The sequence below is a fragment of the Nematostella vectensis genome, chromosome 12 (genome assembly GCF_932526225.1).
Source record: "Nematostella vectensis chromosome 12, jaNemVect1.1, whole genome shotgun sequence".
Taxonomy (NCBI): domain Eukaryota; kingdom Metazoa; phylum Cnidaria; class Anthozoa; order Actiniaria; family Edwardsiidae; genus Nematostella; species Nematostella vectensis.
In genome coordinates, this window is record NC_064045.1 from 3,414,936 (window position 1) to 3,435,717 (window position 20,782).

Here is a 20,782-nt window from a genome sequence, read left to right on the forward strand (position 1 = left end):
ATTGGAAGACTCGGAACATGGCGAAATGGCGGATCTACCAGCCATCATTCCGTGAGCGGTTGCCTTCCTTTATGCTCATGTTTGTGACCATCTGGTAAAACGGTTAATAGGCTAACATTCGTCTATCAAGGCACAGCCTTTCGTCTATAAAAAGAGCGACCCGGCCCTGTGCAATTAAGTCTCGATACTAAATGGAAACGGCGCGTCTTGTAAGAGTAGCTCACACACTTGTAACCGAGCAATCCGCTTGAGGCCCTTACTCGCCGAGATTAATGGCACTAAAGACCTCATAACACACTCGTGTCGTTCTGAGAACTGCACTAATGATCAATTACCATCCAATCGCCTTTTGTCATTCCTTCAGTCATTGTAGCGCGCGAGTTTAAGGAGCTATAGGTTGATGGCCGTTTGTACGTTCCCTGGCTGGCGGTATACCCGTGCTTAGTGAGTAGCAATGACCCAAAGGCTCCCGGCGAATAGCGCTTGTCTAGAGGTATGCGACACGGCACCTCAGTTGTTTGTTTGGGACAAGTGCACTCTCAAACATTTAAACACTTTCCCATGGGCCCATGGATTTCAACTTTTTCCGCTCTCGAGTGACAGAATGGAAGAACAGTATAGATCGTTTCTTCTGATAAAATTCCTAGGAAATTAAAGTGAAAGATTGCCATGAAGAATTGATTTTGAAAATACTTCCGACCACACGATGATGCTAAAGCTTTGCTGCTGATTTGACATTGAGATCTCAAATAGGCAGGTTTTCAACGCTTCAAAGATGCAATTTCAAAGTCCAATAAATAACAAAATAGTGACGTTTTCTAAAGATTTTTTTTCCAGTAATCCAACACGTTCCAAACATGTTTTCCGACGCTATGAGTAAATTTCATTAGAAAAAGTATTCCGTAGCTCTAATGTGCGTGCTAATAGGACTGTTAAAGCCTGCATGATGAGTGAATCTGCCAGAGGCATAACAAATTACATGCACCGATGACCGTGGATTGAGATGTCTTTGCACCACGCAGTTGATAAATACTTGGGTTTTAGGTTGCAGTTACAGATGAAACAATTTTGAGCATAACCAGCGATGATAACATGCGCTTGAGTCTAGCGAGTTGCTCTAAATATAACTCGGTTGCTTTGAAGATACACAGGGACAAAGAACTGGCCAATCGCCTTGTAAAATTCTTAATTAACAAGCAACACCCAGGTACAGAATCAAACACGTCTAGTTTGACTCTATAACACTATTTCTGCCTTAAGTTAATTTATGGAGTTAGCAGTATGTAATCGAGATGCTTTCTGTATATTTAGTAACGACGCCGCAAACAAGGTTGACGGCCGCAGAAGGGAAATCGATTTCCTAGAACTAGAATTCTTCCTAGAATTTAGTATTTCCAAGCCAGTTCGTAGAAAACATGTGGCGTATCAAAAACAGTTTCGTTGATTTGATTCAACCACCTTAGGGTTTATTTTTCATGTTTCCTTTTGGACGAGCAAATGTCTTACATTGTTCCAATGTGAAATGAGCGCTAAACGTTATCTAAATTTCTTTTATAGCCGCGGTTTTTGTCGTTTCCTTATCTCATTATTAGTATGCCCTGGCCCAAGCTCTACCCATGATGCTTTACGTACCTCGAGCTCACGGATCCTCTTCCTGAGTGATTCCACAAGGTTGTTGCTGTCCTCAAGTTTCCCGCTCAGCTCAACGATGTTAGCGTCTCGCCTGATGGAGAAGAAAGTGTTGCGATTCATTTAGTTAAATGTAATGTTACATTATCGACTCAGACTTGCGTGACACTGTTATATCCTGGCTTAAATTGTTGCTATATATAATATATAATTTGAGGTATTACTGGCTTTTTTAACCTTTCCCCCAGGAGTGTGGTCAAAAGGATTACTAAGGAACGTCCCAACTAAAAATAACGGCAAGAAACAAGATTGATAACATTATGTAACATTTGGTCACGCCACAGTCGCCAATTGGGGCACACATAGTTTAGGCCTCTTTGATGTATCTATTTAAAAGGTTTGCAATCATTACCAGGAGCGCAAACTGACCTAAAGGAAACAAAAGCTTGCCAGGGGAAGATAAAGGGAATCTACCAAGAATAAAAAAGACTCCCAGAAAATTGCACATACTTTCTGACTTCATCCTCTGTGCGAGCCTTCTCGGCCTGTGTTTCTTCGAGGGTCTGTTGAGTCATCTTGAGGTCACCTTCAAGTTTCCTCTTGACTTTCTCGACCTCTCCGCGAACCTTCTTTTCCCTCTCCAAGTTGAGGTTAACTTCGTCAAGAGTGCTCTCAAGCTTTAGCTTGGTCTTAGTGAGGTGACTGACTTTGTTCTGTTCCTCTTGAAGGTGATCCTCGAGTTCCTGTAAAAGGGCAGTGCGATTAACGCTGAATAACCAATAACAATAAGAACGTCCCTGAACTAAATCCATTTGAACTTGATAGTTCCCACATTATCTTCAAAAGCGTTCTACGTTATTAAAAAGAACCATTTTTTTATTATTATTATTTTATTTTATTGGCGTAAAACATTTTTCAGTAGTGCACGTATTCCCTTACCATTCATGTAAACGGGCGTTTTTTTTTAGCAAAAAGTAAACTTGGGCATTGATTAGAGACACAAAAAGCAAGAAAGAAAAAAAGAATCAGACCACTATACATTGAGCCCCTTTTAACTTGCGATTGGCAATTACCGTTCGCTCGTCTTCGACTTGCTTCTTGGCTTTTTGTAATTTTGCGATGGCTTCGTCTTGTTGTTGTAATTCCTCGTTGAGTTGCTCGATGTTCTTGTCCTTTTGCTTGCCCTCTTCTTCCACCTATAATGAATAAAATTCAATATGTCAGATACATTATCTGTTACTCAAGATAACGCTGAAGAAAGCAATAGCTATGGATTCGCATCTAAACGAGATTTATCAAATTAAAAGCTTGATTGACGCGAAACTTAAAGTTCTGGGCATGATGTACTGAAGAGAAAGGGACTCCTTAAGCCCACCGATTTCTATGAATAACCTTTTTGAGGGTAGCGTCGAGTTCCTCGATGTCTTGTTTAAGGTCGCTGATTTCTCCCTCGAGTTTGTGCTTGACGGATGAGAGCTCGGCACTTGCTTCCTCCTCATCCTCGAGCTGCTCCAGCATGTCTTTGACCTGGGCCTCGAGGTCGGCTTTCCTGCCCTCAAGCTCTGCATTCCTCTCCTCGGCGTCCGCGCATGCGTCTTGTTCCCTCTGGAAGTCTTGGAAGAGCAGGTTCTTCTCCTCCACCAACTTGGTGTATTTCTCTTCCAGTTCTTTTCTCAAAGCCTCCTCCTTGCCAAGTTTCTCCTCGATTTCTTTCATCTGCTCGACCTAAAATGGATAAAAGGGAATAAGTAAGTATGATAACAATGATAGGCTAATTTTACTACAAGTCTTTGGTGTGGGCATGGCCCATGAAAGGTGGCCAAGCTAATAGTCAAACTAGAAATACTACAGACATGCTGCAGGACAAAAAAGGTCTGGTGCTCGTCAGACAACTACTCGTTTCATGTTTCATTCATGTTAACTACCAGGCCATTAAACCTTCTCTACCCTATCATTTCTTAGCCCGAAGTCACAGGCACGTAGGCTGTTTTTGGATTGTCAATAGAAGCCGCAATTCCACTTAGCCACTTGGCTATATTCTCAAGTTGATTCTTCTCGGCTTTAGTCGTTGACTAGGTTTTCCGAGATTTTTATATATCTCAACAAGGGGAAAAAGTAGGTACCCCTCCCACCCCAGCCTACTGGCCTTGTCCCCATGGGCTTTCCTAAAGAAACGTGTCCTAAAGTACATCCCACTACTACTACTACCCACCTTCTGTTTCATTTCCTCGTCCGCACGGGCGACCTGCAGCAAAGGCTTCACCCTCGTGTACAGCTTCCACCACGCCCAGTTGCGGAGGTACAGGTACTTGCGGACGTTGCGCTGGATGACTGAGATACCGATCCTATTTTACACGCAACTTTAGATTAGTAAATAAGCAAAGATAGGACAATTCAATACTTGCTAATGGAAGAAAGTAAGGCATTCGTCTGGACAATTCAGTATTGACATTTCTTTGAGTTCCAAACTGAAGCACTAATCTTACTAATACTTAATACTTCATAACCTTCTTCCTTAATAATCACCTTTCTTAATATTTTAACGAATAGCACACGCGTTTTTTATCAGCACCCCCTTCAAATTGTGAGTTAGGTGTTAGTAGAAAAAAACCGCGTTTTTTCTACCCAAAATACTGGAATCACAGGAGAAACAAGTTCAATCCACTTGGAGCATTTCATTCAATTCCAAAGACCTGAGTCAGCAAAAGTCCCCAACTTTAGGGACCGGGATTAGAACTCGGTAAAGAGCCTGGACCGAGCCAACAATAGTGTTACCTACCTCTGGTCGCACATCTTGCGGTATTCCTTGCGCATAAGGAACCCCTTGCAGTAGGCCTGGAACATACTGATGATCTTTGCGAGACGATCGTCACGCAAGTCCTCAAGGTGACCAAGCACACCAGCACGGAAGAACACCTATGAAGATAACGCAACACGCGTTTGTAACGCATTCCTCAAAGGTGAAAGGAAACTTCGAACACAAGAGTAATTTCAACGTTTTTTATAGGCTCACCTTGGTTGTTCCAATCCTGTACTCGTTCTCCTCAAGCTGGATAGCTGCAAGCAATTTTTCGCAGGCCTTTTTGCCATCCATGAACTGACCTGACACTGCAGTGGGGGCGAGAATCTGGTATCTGGGAGCAAATAGCAGGAAATGAGTGGTGCAAACAAAGTCCCAAAAGGCCCAAATAGCCTGATTATATTTAGTGCTTACCTCTGCTTGAACTCTTGGAAGGGGATCCTGTTGGGGAAGCCCTTGCGGCAGATACGGATTCCCTCCAGCACACCGTTACACCTCAGCTGGTGGATAACCAGTGGTGTGTCGATCACTCCTGCCTTCTTCAACTCGTTGGGGATGATGCAACGCACAAAGTGAGGAGAAGTGCTGTATAGGGTGTCCATCAAGCTCTGCAGTTGTTCCTAAAGGATGAGAAATGGATTTTTCATAACGACTCGCTTTTAGGAAATATTAGAAAAGTAATTTAGAACGATTAAAACAATTAAAAAAACAAAAGATAACCCTTTTTGTCTTCGGCTCACCGACAATTTTCGCTATTATATCGTAAAACCTACTATAAATTAACTTAAAATATCTTACCTTATGCTTTGCGCTGACGGTCTGGAAGGAGCCTCCCTTACCACGGGTGTGCCCTGGAAACGCAAACGTTTCAAAGTTGCAATGGATATCGTAAAAACGTAATGGAATTTTTGTTAGGCAAATTCAAAAATAGTAAATCTTCCAGACAAAATGAGATGGGCAGGGTGGTCTACCATCCCTTATATTTGCGGGTGGTTAAGAGTTCAGGTTGTCACATGTTTATTTATGAGGACAATGGTTAAGGGTCATGATGGTGGAACTTTCGTAAAAATGTCTGTATAGCGGGGGGGGGGGGGGGGTGGTCTCTAACGTGATTGGAAGGGAAAAAGCTTATTTTGATTAATTGAAACGAATCTTTGGGTTTTAATTTTAACTTTCCCTCGAATAAGCTCCCTATTTTCTAACTGTTGCATGTCTATCACAAGGGTCATTGCAGTCGTGTTAAAGTCTTGCATTTTGGACAAGGTGTTATACGGTTTCTTACCCTCAGTGGCGTACTCCTTCCACAAGTGGGAAATGAATGGATCACCAGATTTGGCGAACAGAGAAGCAACAGCTTCATTGATAGGGTCCTTGTTCTTGTCCAGCCAGTTGTCAACATTGTAGCCGACAGTACCAGCATAGTGATGGATTTCGAAGTGGTAGTTGACCTGCTTCTTGCCAGAGATCTTGGGTTTTCCGAACTTGGCTGACTTTCCATCGTGGGTGTTGTTCAGCTTCTGCAGGAAGGTCTGATCAGTGGCCTTGGGGACGATGCATTCCTCCTCCAGGATGGCGAAAATACCGGTACCCTTTCCGAAGATCAGGTTGATGGTGGGTTCGAGATCGTGACCGAAGTCGATAAACTCCCAGTGGATTCCCTCCCTCTTGTACTCTTCCTGCTCCAGGATGAACATGTGATGGTTAAAGAATTGCTGAAGTTTCTCATTAGTCACGTTGATACAAAGCTGCTCGAAGGAGTTGAACTGGAAGATCTCGAAACCAGCAATATCTAGTACACCAATAAAGAAGGCACGGCGGTCCTTGGTCATAAGTGTCTGGTTGGCACGGTCGACGAGCCACAAGAACATGCGCTCGTACAGGGACTTGGTCAGAGCTCCAATGGAGTAGTTCACCTAGAATAAGCGAACGAAGGGTTATTCTTATTTTGTTGACATTTCGCTCAAATATTCTTCAGGGTTAATAGCAAACCCGCTGATCGCAACATTGCGAATTAAACCAATCGAGCAAGTCTACAGCTCTAATGCAAAATCATAGGTTTATGAAGAAAGAGTTGGTAACACACCGAGAAACAATTGGAACTGGGCCGATCGCATTCGTGACGGCTCGTACCTGTTGCAGGTTACGTCCCTGGTTGACGTATTCACGACCGACTTTGATCCTGGGCTTGACGATGTTCTTGACAAAGTCAGCGCCTGGCAGCTTCATCAAGAAGGAGGTCTTGTCGAGATCTGTGGGAAGGTAAGTAATAAGAACAGAATGATATTGAAATTTTCCGTCTGGCGCCATGGTTAAACGTAGAATTCTATGATATGATATACCCGGCGAATGGCTAAGAGAACAACAAATATTTAGGGTGTTTACAAGGTAGCTCTCGTTTATACTCTAATAAACCATAGCCCACGAAAAGTCTTGATATAAGGGCGAGGTTGCTGTACGGAGGGCAATAAAAATGAAATGTCATTTACCCTTGGGGTCAGCAACTTCAGCCTGCTCCTCTCGTGGCCTCTGCTTGAACTTAGAGTTTCCCCAATGAAGGCAAGCAGCGCAGATCTTGTACATGGACAATTTCTCTTCCGCTGTGAAACCAAGGGTGTCGGCGGCCAACTATATATCGATAAACAAATTCAGCTTATAGTTGTCATGTCAACTTCTCAAGGATGTATCGAGAGGTTGAGGCGATGTGTCCGACACCGATTATGATGTTTAAGACCCATGATCCTCCAGGGGCGAATCCAGGATTCCCCAAAGGTAGGGCACAGACCCAAAGGGGGATCACCAATAAATTAAACATATGGCTGGAGGTAAATATGTGAATCTTAGCTTTCACGCACGTCGGATCAAAAGACTTTCATGAGCTTAGTTGTTGTGGTTTTCAAGACAGTCTTGCACCATTTACCTCAGTGTTGGCCCACTCCTCGACGTCGTCGATACCATCTGCACGCTCACATCCCTTCGCGGTGTAGGCGTAGTCGGCGGTCTTGTTGCTCTCGAGGAGAAGTTGATCTTGCAACGTAAAATAACAAATATCCATTAGCTTTGCTACATATACAAACAGAAACTTTTACTGGGGCTTCTTACTCCTTTAAGTAAAACCAAAGATATTTATTCGTCAACGAGAAAGAAGACCTGGCGAAAACACTCTATTTTTATACAAGAACCTTGCTGAGTGCATGCCGAGGCTCGGATCGCAGTAAAGTATTGTTTTGTTAGTCTGATGCGTTCTAAAATCGTGTTCATAAAACAACCTTAAATATTATTGCTAGTGATTATTTGTGTAATTCTCTTTCTAATAATTCGTGGGGTATTATATTTGTATACACTAAAATTTAAGCCATCATTAAGAACATTTCCAGTCTCCATAATTTTGAGCCCTATTTTTTACTAAATTTGGCTACTCTGATTTGGACGATTATTTAAACATATTTCTAATAAATACCGTGGAGGTCCTTGGGTGCACCATAGAGGATCTGGTAGAAGATGTGGTAATTCCTCTCAATTTCCTGTTGGTAGATTACCCTGGACTTCTCGAGCAGATCTGCAAACACAACAAATTTAAATAACGATAGCCGTTCCTAATGCCGGAACTTGGGAAGCCTGTGTTTTGGGGGTAAAGGGAAAGAAGGAGAGCGCTCATAAAATCCAAGTGCCAGAAGCGTGGGATGCCTGTGGTTTGGGCAGGAGAGTGGACAAGAGAACGCTTTCAGATAAAAGCAAAATGGCGGACATTCACGAAAAGGGAAAAGTTTTATAAAGCTAAACTTACAAGACTCAATATCGGCTCCTGCGAGTTTTCCTTGTGGGCCGAAGTGGCAGCGAATGAACTTTCCCTGTTAAAATGAGAAAGTAGGTGAGTAGAGAGGTCAAAATTGCAAAAATATCACCAAGACAAGATACAAAAAAAAGCATGCAAATTTGTTTAGAGTTCCTTGTTGTCCAGTCCTTTTCCTAACAAAAGACATATAAAAAATAAAACACATTTACAATGAGGCTGCGGTATTTTTAGACTAAAAATTTCTAGATTTTAGTGCGATTTTCAGTATTTTGTGGACTATCGCATTATATTATCACAATTTAAAATGCCTTCAGGTTTATTTTGGCCAATCAAGTATTTGAATTTCAAAAGATTTAGTTCGGACACCCGAATTCGAGTTCGAAAATCGTTTTTAAGTAGAAAAAAGTTTTTTTTATAACTCACGGGAGGAAAAAAACTTCAGCAACTATAACTGAATACTTCATACTTACGAAACGTGAGGAGTTGTTGTTCCTGATGGTTTTGGCATTTCCATAAGCCTCAAGGATAGGGTTAGTCTGGATGACCTGGTCTTCAAGGGAGCCTCCCTATGGACCACAAGAAAACACTAGTTACCACAAACATTCAATCTGGCAAAGAGTGGAAATGTTGTACAAAATTAGGACAAAATTATCTGCATTGCAATATTTATATTCCCCAAAAACAATCAGAATAATCCACACTCCAAGCTTTACGAGTTGAAGAGAAAAAATAGTTCATTTTACAACCTATTTTTTTAGTAACCAAAACAAAATAAATTAAAGGCAAAGTTTAGGATATTAAAAAGAGCATTGGGGGTATATTACATAAAAAATACGTCTTTGAAAACAAAAGCCCTTGGAAATGTGTTGATTTTTAAAGTTAAGTAGGTCATTTCTTTAGATATTGTCTTTGTAACAATGCATTCATATTCATTATCAAGTAATCCATTAAAATATTTTGATCTGCAAAGATGTTGTTGCTTCACAGATTTGTGAACAAAGTTTGCTGAATAAGAATAATAAATCCTGTTTTAATGTTTGTGAGCAGCTAGTTCCAATTTTCACTCAATTTAATGGACATTACCAATTATACATAACATTATATATAAATTATAAGTTTTTCAGGGTTCTCTCAATCCAAACTGCTGCCAAATTTCTCTAGCTGAAAAACAGTTAAAAACTGTCGACATACGAACACATTTTACTTTATTTTTCTCAATTTTTTTTTGCCAGCAGCAGACAAATTCCTTAGGAACAACACTGCTATGTGAAAGTCAATGCAGTAATGTTAACTTAAAAGAACATCAGTTATACCGTTTGCTTCTTGTGCTCCTCATCTGCTTTAGAGATTCCACCAGACACATGGGCAAGGTACTGGATGACCTTCTTTGTGTTCTCAGTCTTTCCTGCTCCAGACTCACCACTGTTTATCAAAGCAACAAGCAATATTAGTAAAGCTTTGTTCCAACATTGTCCCCAATTGTGCTGTTTTTGCTGGTTTTTATAGGGCTCTGCTCCAGAGATACACAAAATTGTGTTTGCATACTGTTAGAAATAAAGAAAAAAAATCATAACCTAGCAACTAGTTTCAAAATTTCTTTTGTATTTCCAAAATCAAAAGCTTGGGCACAACCTTGGTAAAAAAAGTATTTAGAATTTAAACCAAAAAAAAACCCTCCTACTCATCACAGCCTAAATTTCTGTCCTGTCACTACCATTTTTCTAACTTACGTGATCAACATGGACTGGTTCTCACGGTCCTGTAACATGTTCTGGTAGGCATTGTCACAGATGCAGAAGACGTGAGGTGGGGCCTCAGTCTTACGCTTGCCACGGTAAGCGAACACAATCTTGTCGGTATAGATGGGCAGTCTGCGGTAGGGGTTGATAGCCACACAAAAGAGACCGGAGTATGTCTGGGGAGATTAATGTATTCATTTAGTCTGCCATAAGTGCCTGAATGCACAGATGATAAGAAAAAAAACACATAAATAAAATAATAACAGCCAATCAATAAATATGACACATTTAGAAGCTAAAATGTTGGAATAAAAACATGGAAATTCAAAACTTCACTAAAATCTTAAAAATGGAAAAATATTTGAATTGGAAACAGCAGCACTGGCTTCTTGACCATGAAAGCTTTTCGTTTGGGAATGTTTTTTATTACTCCTTTGCAAGGGAGCTTTTTATGAGAGCCTAGTTGGGTTGACCCATCATCGCTAGAACGCTCAGCCTTTAGTTATCGTCAACAATGTGAAGTCAAGTGAAAAATGACTGCGCTTATTAGATTCATTACAAAGATCAAAGATAACGGAAATATGTTTGTTAGATAAGAGCTTAACCCTTGTTAGAACACTCGCAACGATACTTCACGACATCGTTCCTTAAATCTAATGGTAATTTTTATGAGCTCTAACTTGTTAGGGCTTTTTCAATGTAAGGTCGCCATAATCTGATAATTTTTTGGCACCTGTTCTGGTTTTTAGTGAGTGATAATTTCTGTTGTCGTTAAATATTATCACAACTGTTTATTTAGTGTAATCACCATAACATTAAATCATGCGAACGATCCAAACGCCGAGCTTCACAAAAGAAATTAATTTCTACCTAAAAACAACACGGCATCCTGTCCAATTATTATTCGCCACAGCCTACTAAAACAGAAACCTTAAAAAAACCCTTAAAGCTCTCTTTGAGTCCTTCTTGAAAAGTCTACAGAGTTAATACTATACTGTAGCTGAATATAGAGCAGACATAACCATCAGAACATTGCTAAACATCCTCCGCCTTTTTAAAAGGCATTCATCACTGCCATATTTGGTATGGCAGATAGAGGTCAATGGTGATGGTGGAAATACCGAGTTATCAAAAGAGGACCTGTGTCGGGAGCGATGAATTTCTGTTGAAGCTGTCAGCGAATCTGTAGCACTAAAGCACGCCGAGAAAAGCCCTCTTCTTTCTATTCAATTAGCTAATGTACGAATCACAGGAGTCAAAAGCGTGAAGTTATATTGGCCCTACCGTTCTGGATACTGGAGTAACAATTAGCATGTTGCAGAGCATTACTAGTACCTTTTGTAAAGACGAAAATTATTTAATTAACCGTGAATTCGAATAATAGGCTCATTGATGGTCGAGTTCTCCCGGATTGAAAAACAGATTTTGGCATGACTAAATCTCGTCCTAGGCCCGGTTGTGAATAATATAAGGACTCGTAGTCGGTTTAGGGGGATTGAGTTTCGCGATATCTACACATCGACTGCTGTTTGGATTGGCTAATCCAAGTGTGGTATTAAATTTATTATCTGTCCTCCACTGTGACGTGAAGCTTTATCGATAGCTCATAATACACGGTATACAACTGTAGAACTGTCTGCTGGTATGCCGTATGCGGGATTTCAATGCACGCGAGTGGAAGCGTAAGATTTGTCAGTGATACAACACAGAGCACACAAAATCCATTTCAGAGTCGAGTCCGGAGTATGTCTGACACTCTGTTAACAGGCCAAAAGCGATTTAAAGCTTTAAGAAATTTCTGCGATTATAAAACTTACGTGTGTTGAATTATTGAGTTACACAGGTCTTAAATATGCATTTAAGAATTGTTATTCAGAGTAAGTCTTAACCGTCAAAATATGTGTGTGCAAATATTCTAAAAACAGATTAGGAAGACTGTTGACACTTGGAAACATTTCGGCCTCGCGAGATCGATTTCTGTTCACTGCTTAACCGTTGAATTCTTCAGCAATATAGCATTACTTGCAGAAGGGGTTCAAAACATCTATAACTAAACGCGAATCCATTATCAACAGTACATTAAGGCTGAGGTATGCATAAACACAACAAGCTAATCACCGCAAAAATTTGACTTGGAGAACTCGTAGTAAATTCTAGTATGGTCGAAAACTACTCCAAATCTGCTGTGTGCCGGTACATATATATCGCTCGAGTAGGCTTCGAAACGCGTTTCAGCGATCGCTAGTTGTGCAGGCAATAGACAGATACTTACATAAATCAAGCCGGAGAAGTAACGTTGCTTTAAATTGTGCACAACGCTAGCTTCATTCAAGTATGTGAGATTGGACATATCCTCAGTCTTCTCGTATTTCGGTGGATTCATCTGTTCGGTGTCATTCTTATTGATTTCAACCTCCTGCAAGAAACAGAGAAAAAAATACTTAGATTATCTAACCCAACCGCAAAAGAGCAGTCAACAGAATAAATTCCATCAATGTTTTATTATGTCTTAGAGTTCATAACAACACCGGTGGTACGGTTACCGGCCCCTGGTGCTATATTGGGGTTGTAGTATCAGTGTGTTTATAAGATGTTCAGGATGCTGTACTGACCTGGCCATCGTTGGTCTCCACCAAAAAATTGTCCCCCTTTGTGCTCTTCACTTCGGCAGCCTTGTACCCTTCCTTGGGATCGGGAATCCATACCCATTTCTTGGATTCGAACTCCTTGGCTTGTGCCATGATTTGAGATTTGTCGATGCGAAGAATCGCGAGCGGATCGTTTGGATCGAACTCCATCTTGAAACAGTTATTCTAAACACAAGTGAAATACAAATATATTTGGAGAAGAATACCGAGTGTTGTCGCTTAGCGTGCTAGCAGCTTCAGTGTGTCCGCAGAAGGTGCTTGCCACTCTGAGCTAGTGTTGAGTACGATCCAGCCCGCTCTATAAACCCCCTAAGCCACTCCCGGTTCGCATAACAGACGCGACCTCTAGGTATTTCGGTCAAGATCCCGCTCTCTGATTGGCTCTCGTTTGACTTAGCGCATTGTCCCGAGATCGACGGAATTTATTTTGTCACGGTTTGCCGCATCAGGTCGACCAAACAATCACTATTATCACTGTTTTACCACACCTTGGGCCCACTGCCCAATCAGCGTACCCAGTTCTGATCCGATTCTCATCGGCCGATTTAACGCTAGGCTGTACACTATCAGCATGTGAACAATTTCTGAAAATTGCACAAATAAAATGCCCCCATAACGCTTTTTATCGCCCAAATCAAATCCATTCAAACATACCCGAGAATACGACCCTGTCCCGTCTTTTCGCAAAATTATTTTATTCAGTCCAAATAAATTACTTCCAATAGCAATAAATTGCCCAACAGTACAAGTGGAGTGTATTGTACCGCATTTAGAGCGTTATCTTGATTTGTAGCAGCAAGGCACGTGTGTTTCACGACCGGCGCTTCCCATCAGGAAATTACTCGCTTGTCTCGCGGCTGAATGCTTCTGTGGGCCATGCAAACCGACCCTTAGCGCAGTTTATTGTGCTTTAAGAGAGAATCAAAAGATGCTAGCGACAGAATTAGAGTGGTCTGATGGCCGTCACCGAACCGTATCATAATAAACATCGCATCAGAATGACACGTATAATTACTTCAACCCTGACACGGTTTTACGAGTAGCGGTGACCGAGCTGGGCTCCCGTCAGGCTTCTACGAGGCGCGTGTCTATTTGGATTTAACAGCGCGGATCTATGTAATCGTCGCCCTTTTCTAGGATTTGTTCAGCGCGATATGAACCTGAGGGAGAGTTATTTTGTCAAGGACAGTTTTATTTACCGATGTATCGTGTCACGGTATCGTAACGTGACTAGAGAAATGGTCGCAGTAACGCAATACCAATAGCACTCTTCAATGATAAAACCGTCCTTTTAAATTTGATCACGAGGATTTTTAGAAATCACGTTGCGTTTTGTTTAATTTTTACTTCAATTCACTGGCAAGTACATCTTGCGGGTTTGGTACCATGGTGTGAATAAATCGCGTTCCCTATGGTGTCTAAATTTGGGGTTATTCACAGTGCTACTGTGCTGATAAGAATTTTTCTGATATTTTTAGGTGGAATGAAAAAAAGGTGTCGATGTAAGCTAACATTTCCATATGTTCCAGCGATTGATCTCGTTAATGTGAGTAAGGTAGAAATTTCTATGCATTTTTTTATAGAAAATGATTTGAAATAAAAGTTAGGAGATGAGTGTTACAGCTTTTCCCTGCTAGAGGCCTATTATCTCTGTATTTCGCTGGGCTGGCGTTAGCCCAGCGTTAGCCCATCGAAAACACGAGACAAGAGGCCTCTGCTAGTAGGGAATTTCTACTTAGGTGTTGCAGACAAGTTTTTCTTTGCTCCCATCCGGTTGAGCAGAACCATAATCAGTACGAGACAAAACAAAGCCTATTTTCGTGTGTGGTTTTTCGTTTACACTATGACAACTCCGCCTCTTATGCAATCTTTTCATTATTTACTTTATTTTTAATAAGAATATTATTTTAATAAGAACGGTCAGCCTGCGATTTTACCAAATTCGAGCATGTGTTCTGAAGATGCAAAATCAGATTGTGTTATTCTCTTTTTGATACTTAATTGGTATCATAATCTTATATACAATATCTGGTGTGTATTCAGGCTGCGCAAAAAAAAATTCAGCCTAAAGATTCTCCAAAATATGAGAAAGGCAAACCTCAAATGAAAATAAGGCGTTCTTATCAACAATAGTATGACTTTCTCTCGCTCTCTGAGACACCTGTCACGGCTCGGCCCGCTCGGACTGAATTACATCTGCCGTGATCATGAGAGAAGAGGATGTCTTACTGCAGAAAGCAAGTCCTTCTGCATGCCTCTCACTCGCAGACACAACACCTGGCTAATTTACGGATCACACACTCAGACCCACACGCAAAGACACTCAAACACTCTTGTTCATTTTTTCCGGCCTTTCAAGTGTTGCTTTTAAAAAAGGGTTTTATTTTAGAAAAAAATTAGCATGCAAATATTTTAAGCAAGCGACAGGTGTAGAATAACGGACAAAGCAAATGGGGCCGAGATTGTCATTCAAGGGATTCGCGTGAAATGTTTCCTCGATTCAAACAGAAAAGCGTAATCAAGGAAATACCATCTCTTGTGTTTTAAAGAGAACTTTGTTCGCTATTCACTTGGCGACAAGCATTTTATTTTTTAAAGAAAAGAGCTTTAACATTTTATTTTATTTTATTTCACTTGCTAATTTCGAGATGATCGGGAAGTTACAGAGATAATAGAGAAATATAGTATTATTTTGATATACACATTCAATTTTTTTTAATAGATAAAAAATGCCAAAACAAAGAGATATAAAGACAAATAAATTTACAAATAAGTAAATAAATATTCTCTACAATTCTATTTATCTGTATCCAAAAAAAAACTCACTGATCTTATAAAAAAACTATGAAAGTTGAAATGCAATTGTCTGAAAGCCTTCAGCTCTTGCTACAGCCAATATGAAGGAAGGCGCCTTCTCGGCATTATTCAGTTTTTCTATCTTCGACCAGCAGGAGTTATCCAGAATCCCCTGCTAATGGAGGTATCCTTTATCAATTCACGAAATTCTACGAGACCTTGGTTCTCGGGAAACCACTCTGTTTTGATTGGGATCTTCTCCCGTAAGTGAAACAGGAAGAATGGGCTTATGACTTTGTAGAAAGTGGTTATATAGCTGAAGCATTAACACTTATAGGAATATTTTAGTCTGACACAGCCATTAAAAGGGGAAACCCCGCAAATCCAGAGAAAACCCTAAGTCAGGCATAGTGTAGTGTTTTTTTTATTCCACTTTCTAAATGAAAGTGGAATAATTGAAATAAAATGATTATTTTATCGAAATTCATTTGATTTTTTTTTTAGAAGAATTCAGCGAAGACTAGAAATCCATGTTTAGTGTTAACACAATACCATTTTGGTTTATTAAAGTTGTTCTTACAAATCAAACCTTGTAAATTTCAATTATAAACAATAATAAAGGAGTATTTGATCGAAATTCTTTAACAATAATGCCATCAAATGCTCGCTGGTTAGCAAGCATGCAGGCGCGCCCTGATATGCAAGAGACAATCAAAAATAACAGAACGATACAGGTGACATTAAATAGATTTCGAACGAAACGATAGTCCTCGATAATGTTTATGTAAGACGCCTCCACAGGCGTCTCTTAACGCTAGAAAACCGAGAGTGAATCTTAAAACCTCGCGGTTATTTTGTTTGGTGGACAAATTTCTTTGAAGGGGGGGGGGGGGGGGGGGGAAGAGGGGACAATGCTAAATGAGCTCTTCGCGCTCTCGTCGCATCGCCACAAGAATAGTCCGCTCCTAGTGTCACGCACACATCGCCACAAAAGAATCCAGAAAGCTGTGTTCGGGAAACCCTGCTTCTATTGCCCTAAAAAGTGTCGCAATAGTGCCTGTGATTGGACGGAATATTTTTTTTCCACACGGAAAGCCAATTTTGAGGTTAGAAGAAAATAAAAATAAAAAAAATAGAAAAATAAAAACCGCCCACCCGCATGCCCCCGAGAAAGAAATCGCGACCAGAAACCAAAGTTTTTTATGTGGGCTTATAGCGGGGCGTCTGCAGGGTGATAGTTATCTCTATCCTGGTCGGGGCAAAGAGATAGAACTCCACCTGTAAGCGATCTCTCTTCGTTTCAAGTGCAGAGTTCAAGTGAAGATAAACCTTGCTCGGGATTATCCGCATTTTCTGGTGCTCATCCTTTGTTTATTCTACCCCTTAGTCTCCTAGGAAACTATCATCTGTTTATGGGCTTATATGGATTCTGGCTGTTACGGACACTAAATAAATGTCCTGGACATGGTCTCCGTAATAGCGAAAGTTGGCTGTAAGTTTTGCTGGTATTTAGCAGAATAGAGTGTGACGTCTAAAAGTTCGTCTTTACAACCGCACTAAGAACATTCTAAGAACATGCTGAGAAAATGGCAGCGAAATATGTATTTTTTATCAGAGTTGTGCGTTCTAAACTGCAAATTGTGTTTATATAACAACCGCTGCTCACATAAACAGCAGCAAAAAGTCATGCGTCGGTCGACAGATCAGACATTTAATTATTTGAGTTCGGTATCAAAATTACCAAAAAAATCTCGAACACGCCAAAATCTATAGCGAAGTGAAATGTCAGGATGGCTCGGGGAATCAAGCCTGATTTCAAGACGCTTTCGATAGAGCTCACCGCGCGTCTCGTATGCGGCTGAAAATATAAATAGGGGGAATTGAGCAACCAAATCTGCTGCGAACAAATATTGAGCAGGAAAATATACAGGTGTAGCTCTTTGTAAATTATTAAATAGTCGGTCCCTAATGTTAAAAAGACAACGTGAAATCACTATTTTTGTGCTTTCGCTGCACTGCCCGAGGTGCTCTTCAAGTCCTAGAGTAGCGCGTAAATGGCCCATTTCCTCGAAACGCCCATCAAATGACTCCCATCAGTGTTAACACAGACTTTGCATAGTGCTGAATGAATAAGTCGTCACTCAAAGATCTCTAAGTAACGTTATCTCACTACCCAATAATCATTTCGTGCCGTCGCAGACAGACAAAACAATCTGCCTTACGCAAGCCATACTTGGACTTCCTGTGCCATGACGTCACTGCATTCCTGGGTTGACGTCACCACGAGCTTGCTATGCCCTTATATGGTTATTGCCTTGGAGTCACGTATAAACAAGGGATGTGGACGTCTGTTCGGCAGATGTTTTCTTTGGTTCGCTCACAGACTCTGTTAATACAGAAAAAAATTATTTACTTGAAGGTAGTGTCCCAACGCAATAGATTTGACCTCTTCCAGGCAACACGTCTGTCGAGCAAAGTAAAGATTGGAATTATTGTGTAGAAGTGACGCTCGCATATGCGCCAACAGTGGAATTAGATGGCAAATTGTCGTTGCACTTGATAATCCATCTGTCGCGATCCGTCCATGGGTTACGATTGGCTAAATCCTGGCCTTTGAGAGCTGCAATGTTAATGTTTCCTAGACTTAGATTAAATAATTATGCCAAGGATTTTTCACCCAAAAATGTGGTATGCCCTCTCGCACACGAGTGATTGACAGCTCTTCCCACGTGACAGGCTACTTGCTGTGTGGTGTGACAATTCTCTAATTAATTTTAATTCAAATGATTCAAACCCCCGCCTCCACCCCATTCTCCACTCCAGCTCCACCTAACGCACAATTGTTAGAGTGTTGTGTTATTTCTACCCTTCCCTGCTAGCAGAGGCCTCTTTTCTCTGTATAGAGAAAAGAGGCCTCTGCTAGCAGGGAATTTCTACCCTGGTCCCAGAGCCTCGAGCGTCTCTCTATTTAGAGGCCAGCGAGGTTCTGGTAAACAGCGAGGTTCCAGTAAACAGCTCAGACAAGCTACTCATTGCAACCGGAGACGGGGAAGACAAAATGTGTTATCTCACGAATCCAAAAACTGTGTAGTTATTTCATTACTGGTGTACTTTCTGAACTCTTGCATTGCCTTTAAGAAATGAGAAAACCCGCAGTTCATTGTTTGGCAGCTACTTTTGCTGCTCCTCTGCGTCCAGAATAAAAGGCTAATGTGACCGGGTGGTATATTGAGTTATTTTAGATTTTGCAAAGATTTCAAGTACGCGATTTTTGGATTGCGATTATAATTGTTTTACGTATTTTACGTTTTTTTTTTTTCAAACGTGATTCTAATTCGATCCGTACACGTTTAGGAATTTACTTTCAATATGTTTCAAATTCCTTTAGATTAGTATCAATAGCTTGATAGTGATAATTGACTTAAGTTAGCGTCTTTTACCATTTCCCAGGAAGATTAATCTCTAAATTTGACAGGACAATGGACGCTGAGTAAATTGAACGGTAGTAAATGTTAGCGTCCCTAGAAAGATGCGATAGTTTTGCTTTCAGTATTTCATTTGTTTCTACATTTTTCGTAACCGCACGGTAAATGTCAAATTCCGACGGTTACATTTTGGTGCATCAGAAGTGGGATGCAAGTCGATTCTATGGCGTAGGTTTTCATTAAGTTTTTAGTTTGTGTGTAAGTAAGTTTTTGTTACAACAGTTCTCAACACACTGGTCATGGCTGGCCCAGACGCGAGACGTACTCTGGTGGCCTTGCGAGGATCGCAACGAGGAGCGCCAGAGGGACGGACGGTTCTACAAAAGATGAAGTTGGTCTGACGCGCGACAAGGTGTTGACATTTCCAAGTGACGCGAGCGCGATGGTGTAACGTAATGAGAGCGGTGGAAAGTACGCAAAGGGTCACGACGAGAGAAAAAGACGGAAGCTTCAGGGGTGTTTCTCAAGTCTGCTTGCCCTTGCATGGTCGGGGAGTGACGAGAGATGGACTGGTTACCCGCGGCATTCGTCCCGACGTTAATGCAAGAGACTGTTTGAATTTACAATTTTGTTTTGCTATGTCCAAATAAATAAAATATGAGAAACGACAAAAAGGTAGAGATCCATGTGCCTCTAAGCTGTAATTTGCATAAGCACCCCACCCCCTCATACACGCTGACCATTTGCCCTAGCCTCGTCCCCAGGCCTCTTGTCAAGCGATAAGCTGTCTTTGTCATGGCGAGCGGCAAATCAAAAGTGACGTCATTAACCGACAAGCCGCTCAGCCAGGGTACAAGGCTACATTTGGCCCTGCTTTAAAGAGGGCAACTGTCCTGACCTCCACAGGGTATGGAAAAATTTCATATGGTACAATCAAAGTAAAATAATAAACGGCGCCGATGTTGCATTTGGAAATATTTCAAGTTTTAAAATTCTTATGTCATTTCCATTTTCTCCCAGTAACTGCTCGAGCGTAAAAATCCAACTTGGACACATCAGCCCTTCTAGCGTTGCTGAGCTGACATCGCCCCGCCACACTCTCGAAGTTAAACGAGACGCAGCCAGGGACGACGCTACAATACACGGAGCATTCCCAGACGGATAGACCACTCTGTGTCATGTTGAGAACGTGACCGACTAGCATAAATCCGTCCACACTTGAGTACATATTGCCAGCAAGCGCTAACGTGACCGACTAGCATAAACCCGTCCACACTTGAGTACATGTTGCCAGCAAGCGCTAACGTGACCGACTAGCATAAACCCGTCCACACTTGAGTACATGTTGCCAGCAAGTGCTAACGTGACCGACTAGCATAAACCCATCCACACTTGAGTACATGTTGCCAGCAAGCGCTAAAGATAAAAAAAATACAAAAAGTTGTCTTGAAGACATTGCGTCACCCGATTAGAATTCTTGGTTTTGCGGTGTACGGGGCCAAATATTCAAGTTCAGTGATAGGAATAGAAATAAAAACACATAACATAAGGCTGCCTAGCAAGCTCAAATGATAAGAGATCCTTGTTTCAAGCCTTTTATGCTTGCTACGAAGACAAAAAAAATAAAGTGAAGCCGCGTTTTCATTTAAAATCTCCGTTTGTGAACGTGATCGTTGCGTAGCGTCAAAGTTTCAGAGGCTACTGTACATCATAGTGGAAAAAATTGTGCTCTTGACATATGAGTTTAACAACATTTTTGTAAAAGAAAAGTAAATGTTTTTTTATTACGCAAACCCAAACTTAGTTCGCGAAACAAAAACAAAAAAGGTGGCCTTAAAAACACAATCACTTTCATTGCATTATTTAATACTTTTAAGAAGAATAGCGTAATAATAATAGCTAAGTTTTCGTCAATTCAGTTCTCAGACAAATAAGTATTTTAAAACGCAGTG

At 41.0% G+C, this 20,782-nt stretch overlaps 1 protein-coding gene and 2 long non-coding RNA genes across 10 annotated transcripts in view; 2 read left to right on the top strand and 1 right to left on the bottom strand.

The window, feature by feature from the left end:
• The window catches only part of LOC5516909 (myosin heavy chain, striated muscle), a 25,583-nt gene extending 12,688 nt beyond the window's left edge, over positions 1 to 12,895 (bottom strand). For all 8 annotated transcript variants that reach the window (XR_004297299.2, XR_004297298.2, XM_032386902.2 and 5 more), the window contains exons 1-20: positions 12,574 to 12,895; positions 12,234 to 12,377; positions 9,953 to 10,137; positions 9,536 to 9,644; positions 8,693 to 8,788; positions 8,214 to 8,277; positions 7,887 to 7,985; positions 7,347 to 7,453; positions 6,916 to 7,054; positions 6,560 to 6,678; positions 5,712 to 6,342; positions 5,228 to 5,280; positions 4,844 to 5,049; positions 4,643 to 4,763; positions 4,409 to 4,545; positions 3,842 to 3,974; positions 3,022 to 3,354; positions 2,703 to 2,825; positions 2,140 to 2,372; positions 1,633 to 1,723 (exon numbers count right to left, since the gene is read on the bottom strand). Coding sequence is in view for 6 of the 8 variants with exons in the window: in XM_032386902.2 (XP_032242793.2) it covers positions 1,633 to 1,723; positions 2,140 to 2,372; positions 2,703 to 2,825; positions 3,022 to 3,354; positions 3,842 to 3,974; positions 4,409 to 4,545; positions 4,643 to 4,763; positions 4,844 to 5,049; positions 5,228 to 5,280; positions 5,712 to 6,342; positions 6,560 to 6,678; positions 6,916 to 7,054; positions 7,347 to 7,453; positions 7,887 to 7,985; positions 8,214 to 8,277; positions 8,693 to 8,788; positions 9,536 to 9,644; positions 9,953 to 10,137; positions 12,234 to 12,377; positions 12,574 to 12,759 (3,309 nt within the window). In the remaining 2 variants the exon portion in view is untranslated. The remainder of the gene's footprint in view (positions 1 to 1,632; positions 1,724 to 2,139; positions 2,373 to 2,702; positions 2,826 to 3,021; positions 3,355 to 3,841; positions 3,975 to 4,408; positions 4,546 to 4,642; positions 4,764 to 4,843; positions 5,050 to 5,227; positions 5,281 to 5,711; positions 6,343 to 6,559; positions 6,679 to 6,915; positions 7,055 to 7,346; positions 7,454 to 7,886; positions 7,986 to 8,213; positions 8,278 to 8,692; positions 8,789 to 9,535; positions 9,645 to 9,952; positions 10,138 to 12,233; positions 12,378 to 12,573) is intronic.
• LOC116620925 lies at positions 1,007 to 2,129 on the top strand. Its single transcript, XR_004297301.2, has 2 exons — positions 1,007 to 1,207; positions 1,593 to 2,129. It is a non-coding gene; the product is annotated as an uncharacterized LOC116620925 (long non-coding RNA).
• On the top strand, positions 7,981 to 19,504 carry LOC116620927. The gene is made up of 2 exons (XR_004297303.2): positions 7,981 to 8,297; positions 19,113 to 19,504. It is a non-coding gene; the product is annotated as an uncharacterized LOC116620927 (long non-coding RNA).
• Positions 19,505 to 20,782: the final 1,278 nt, after the last annotated feature.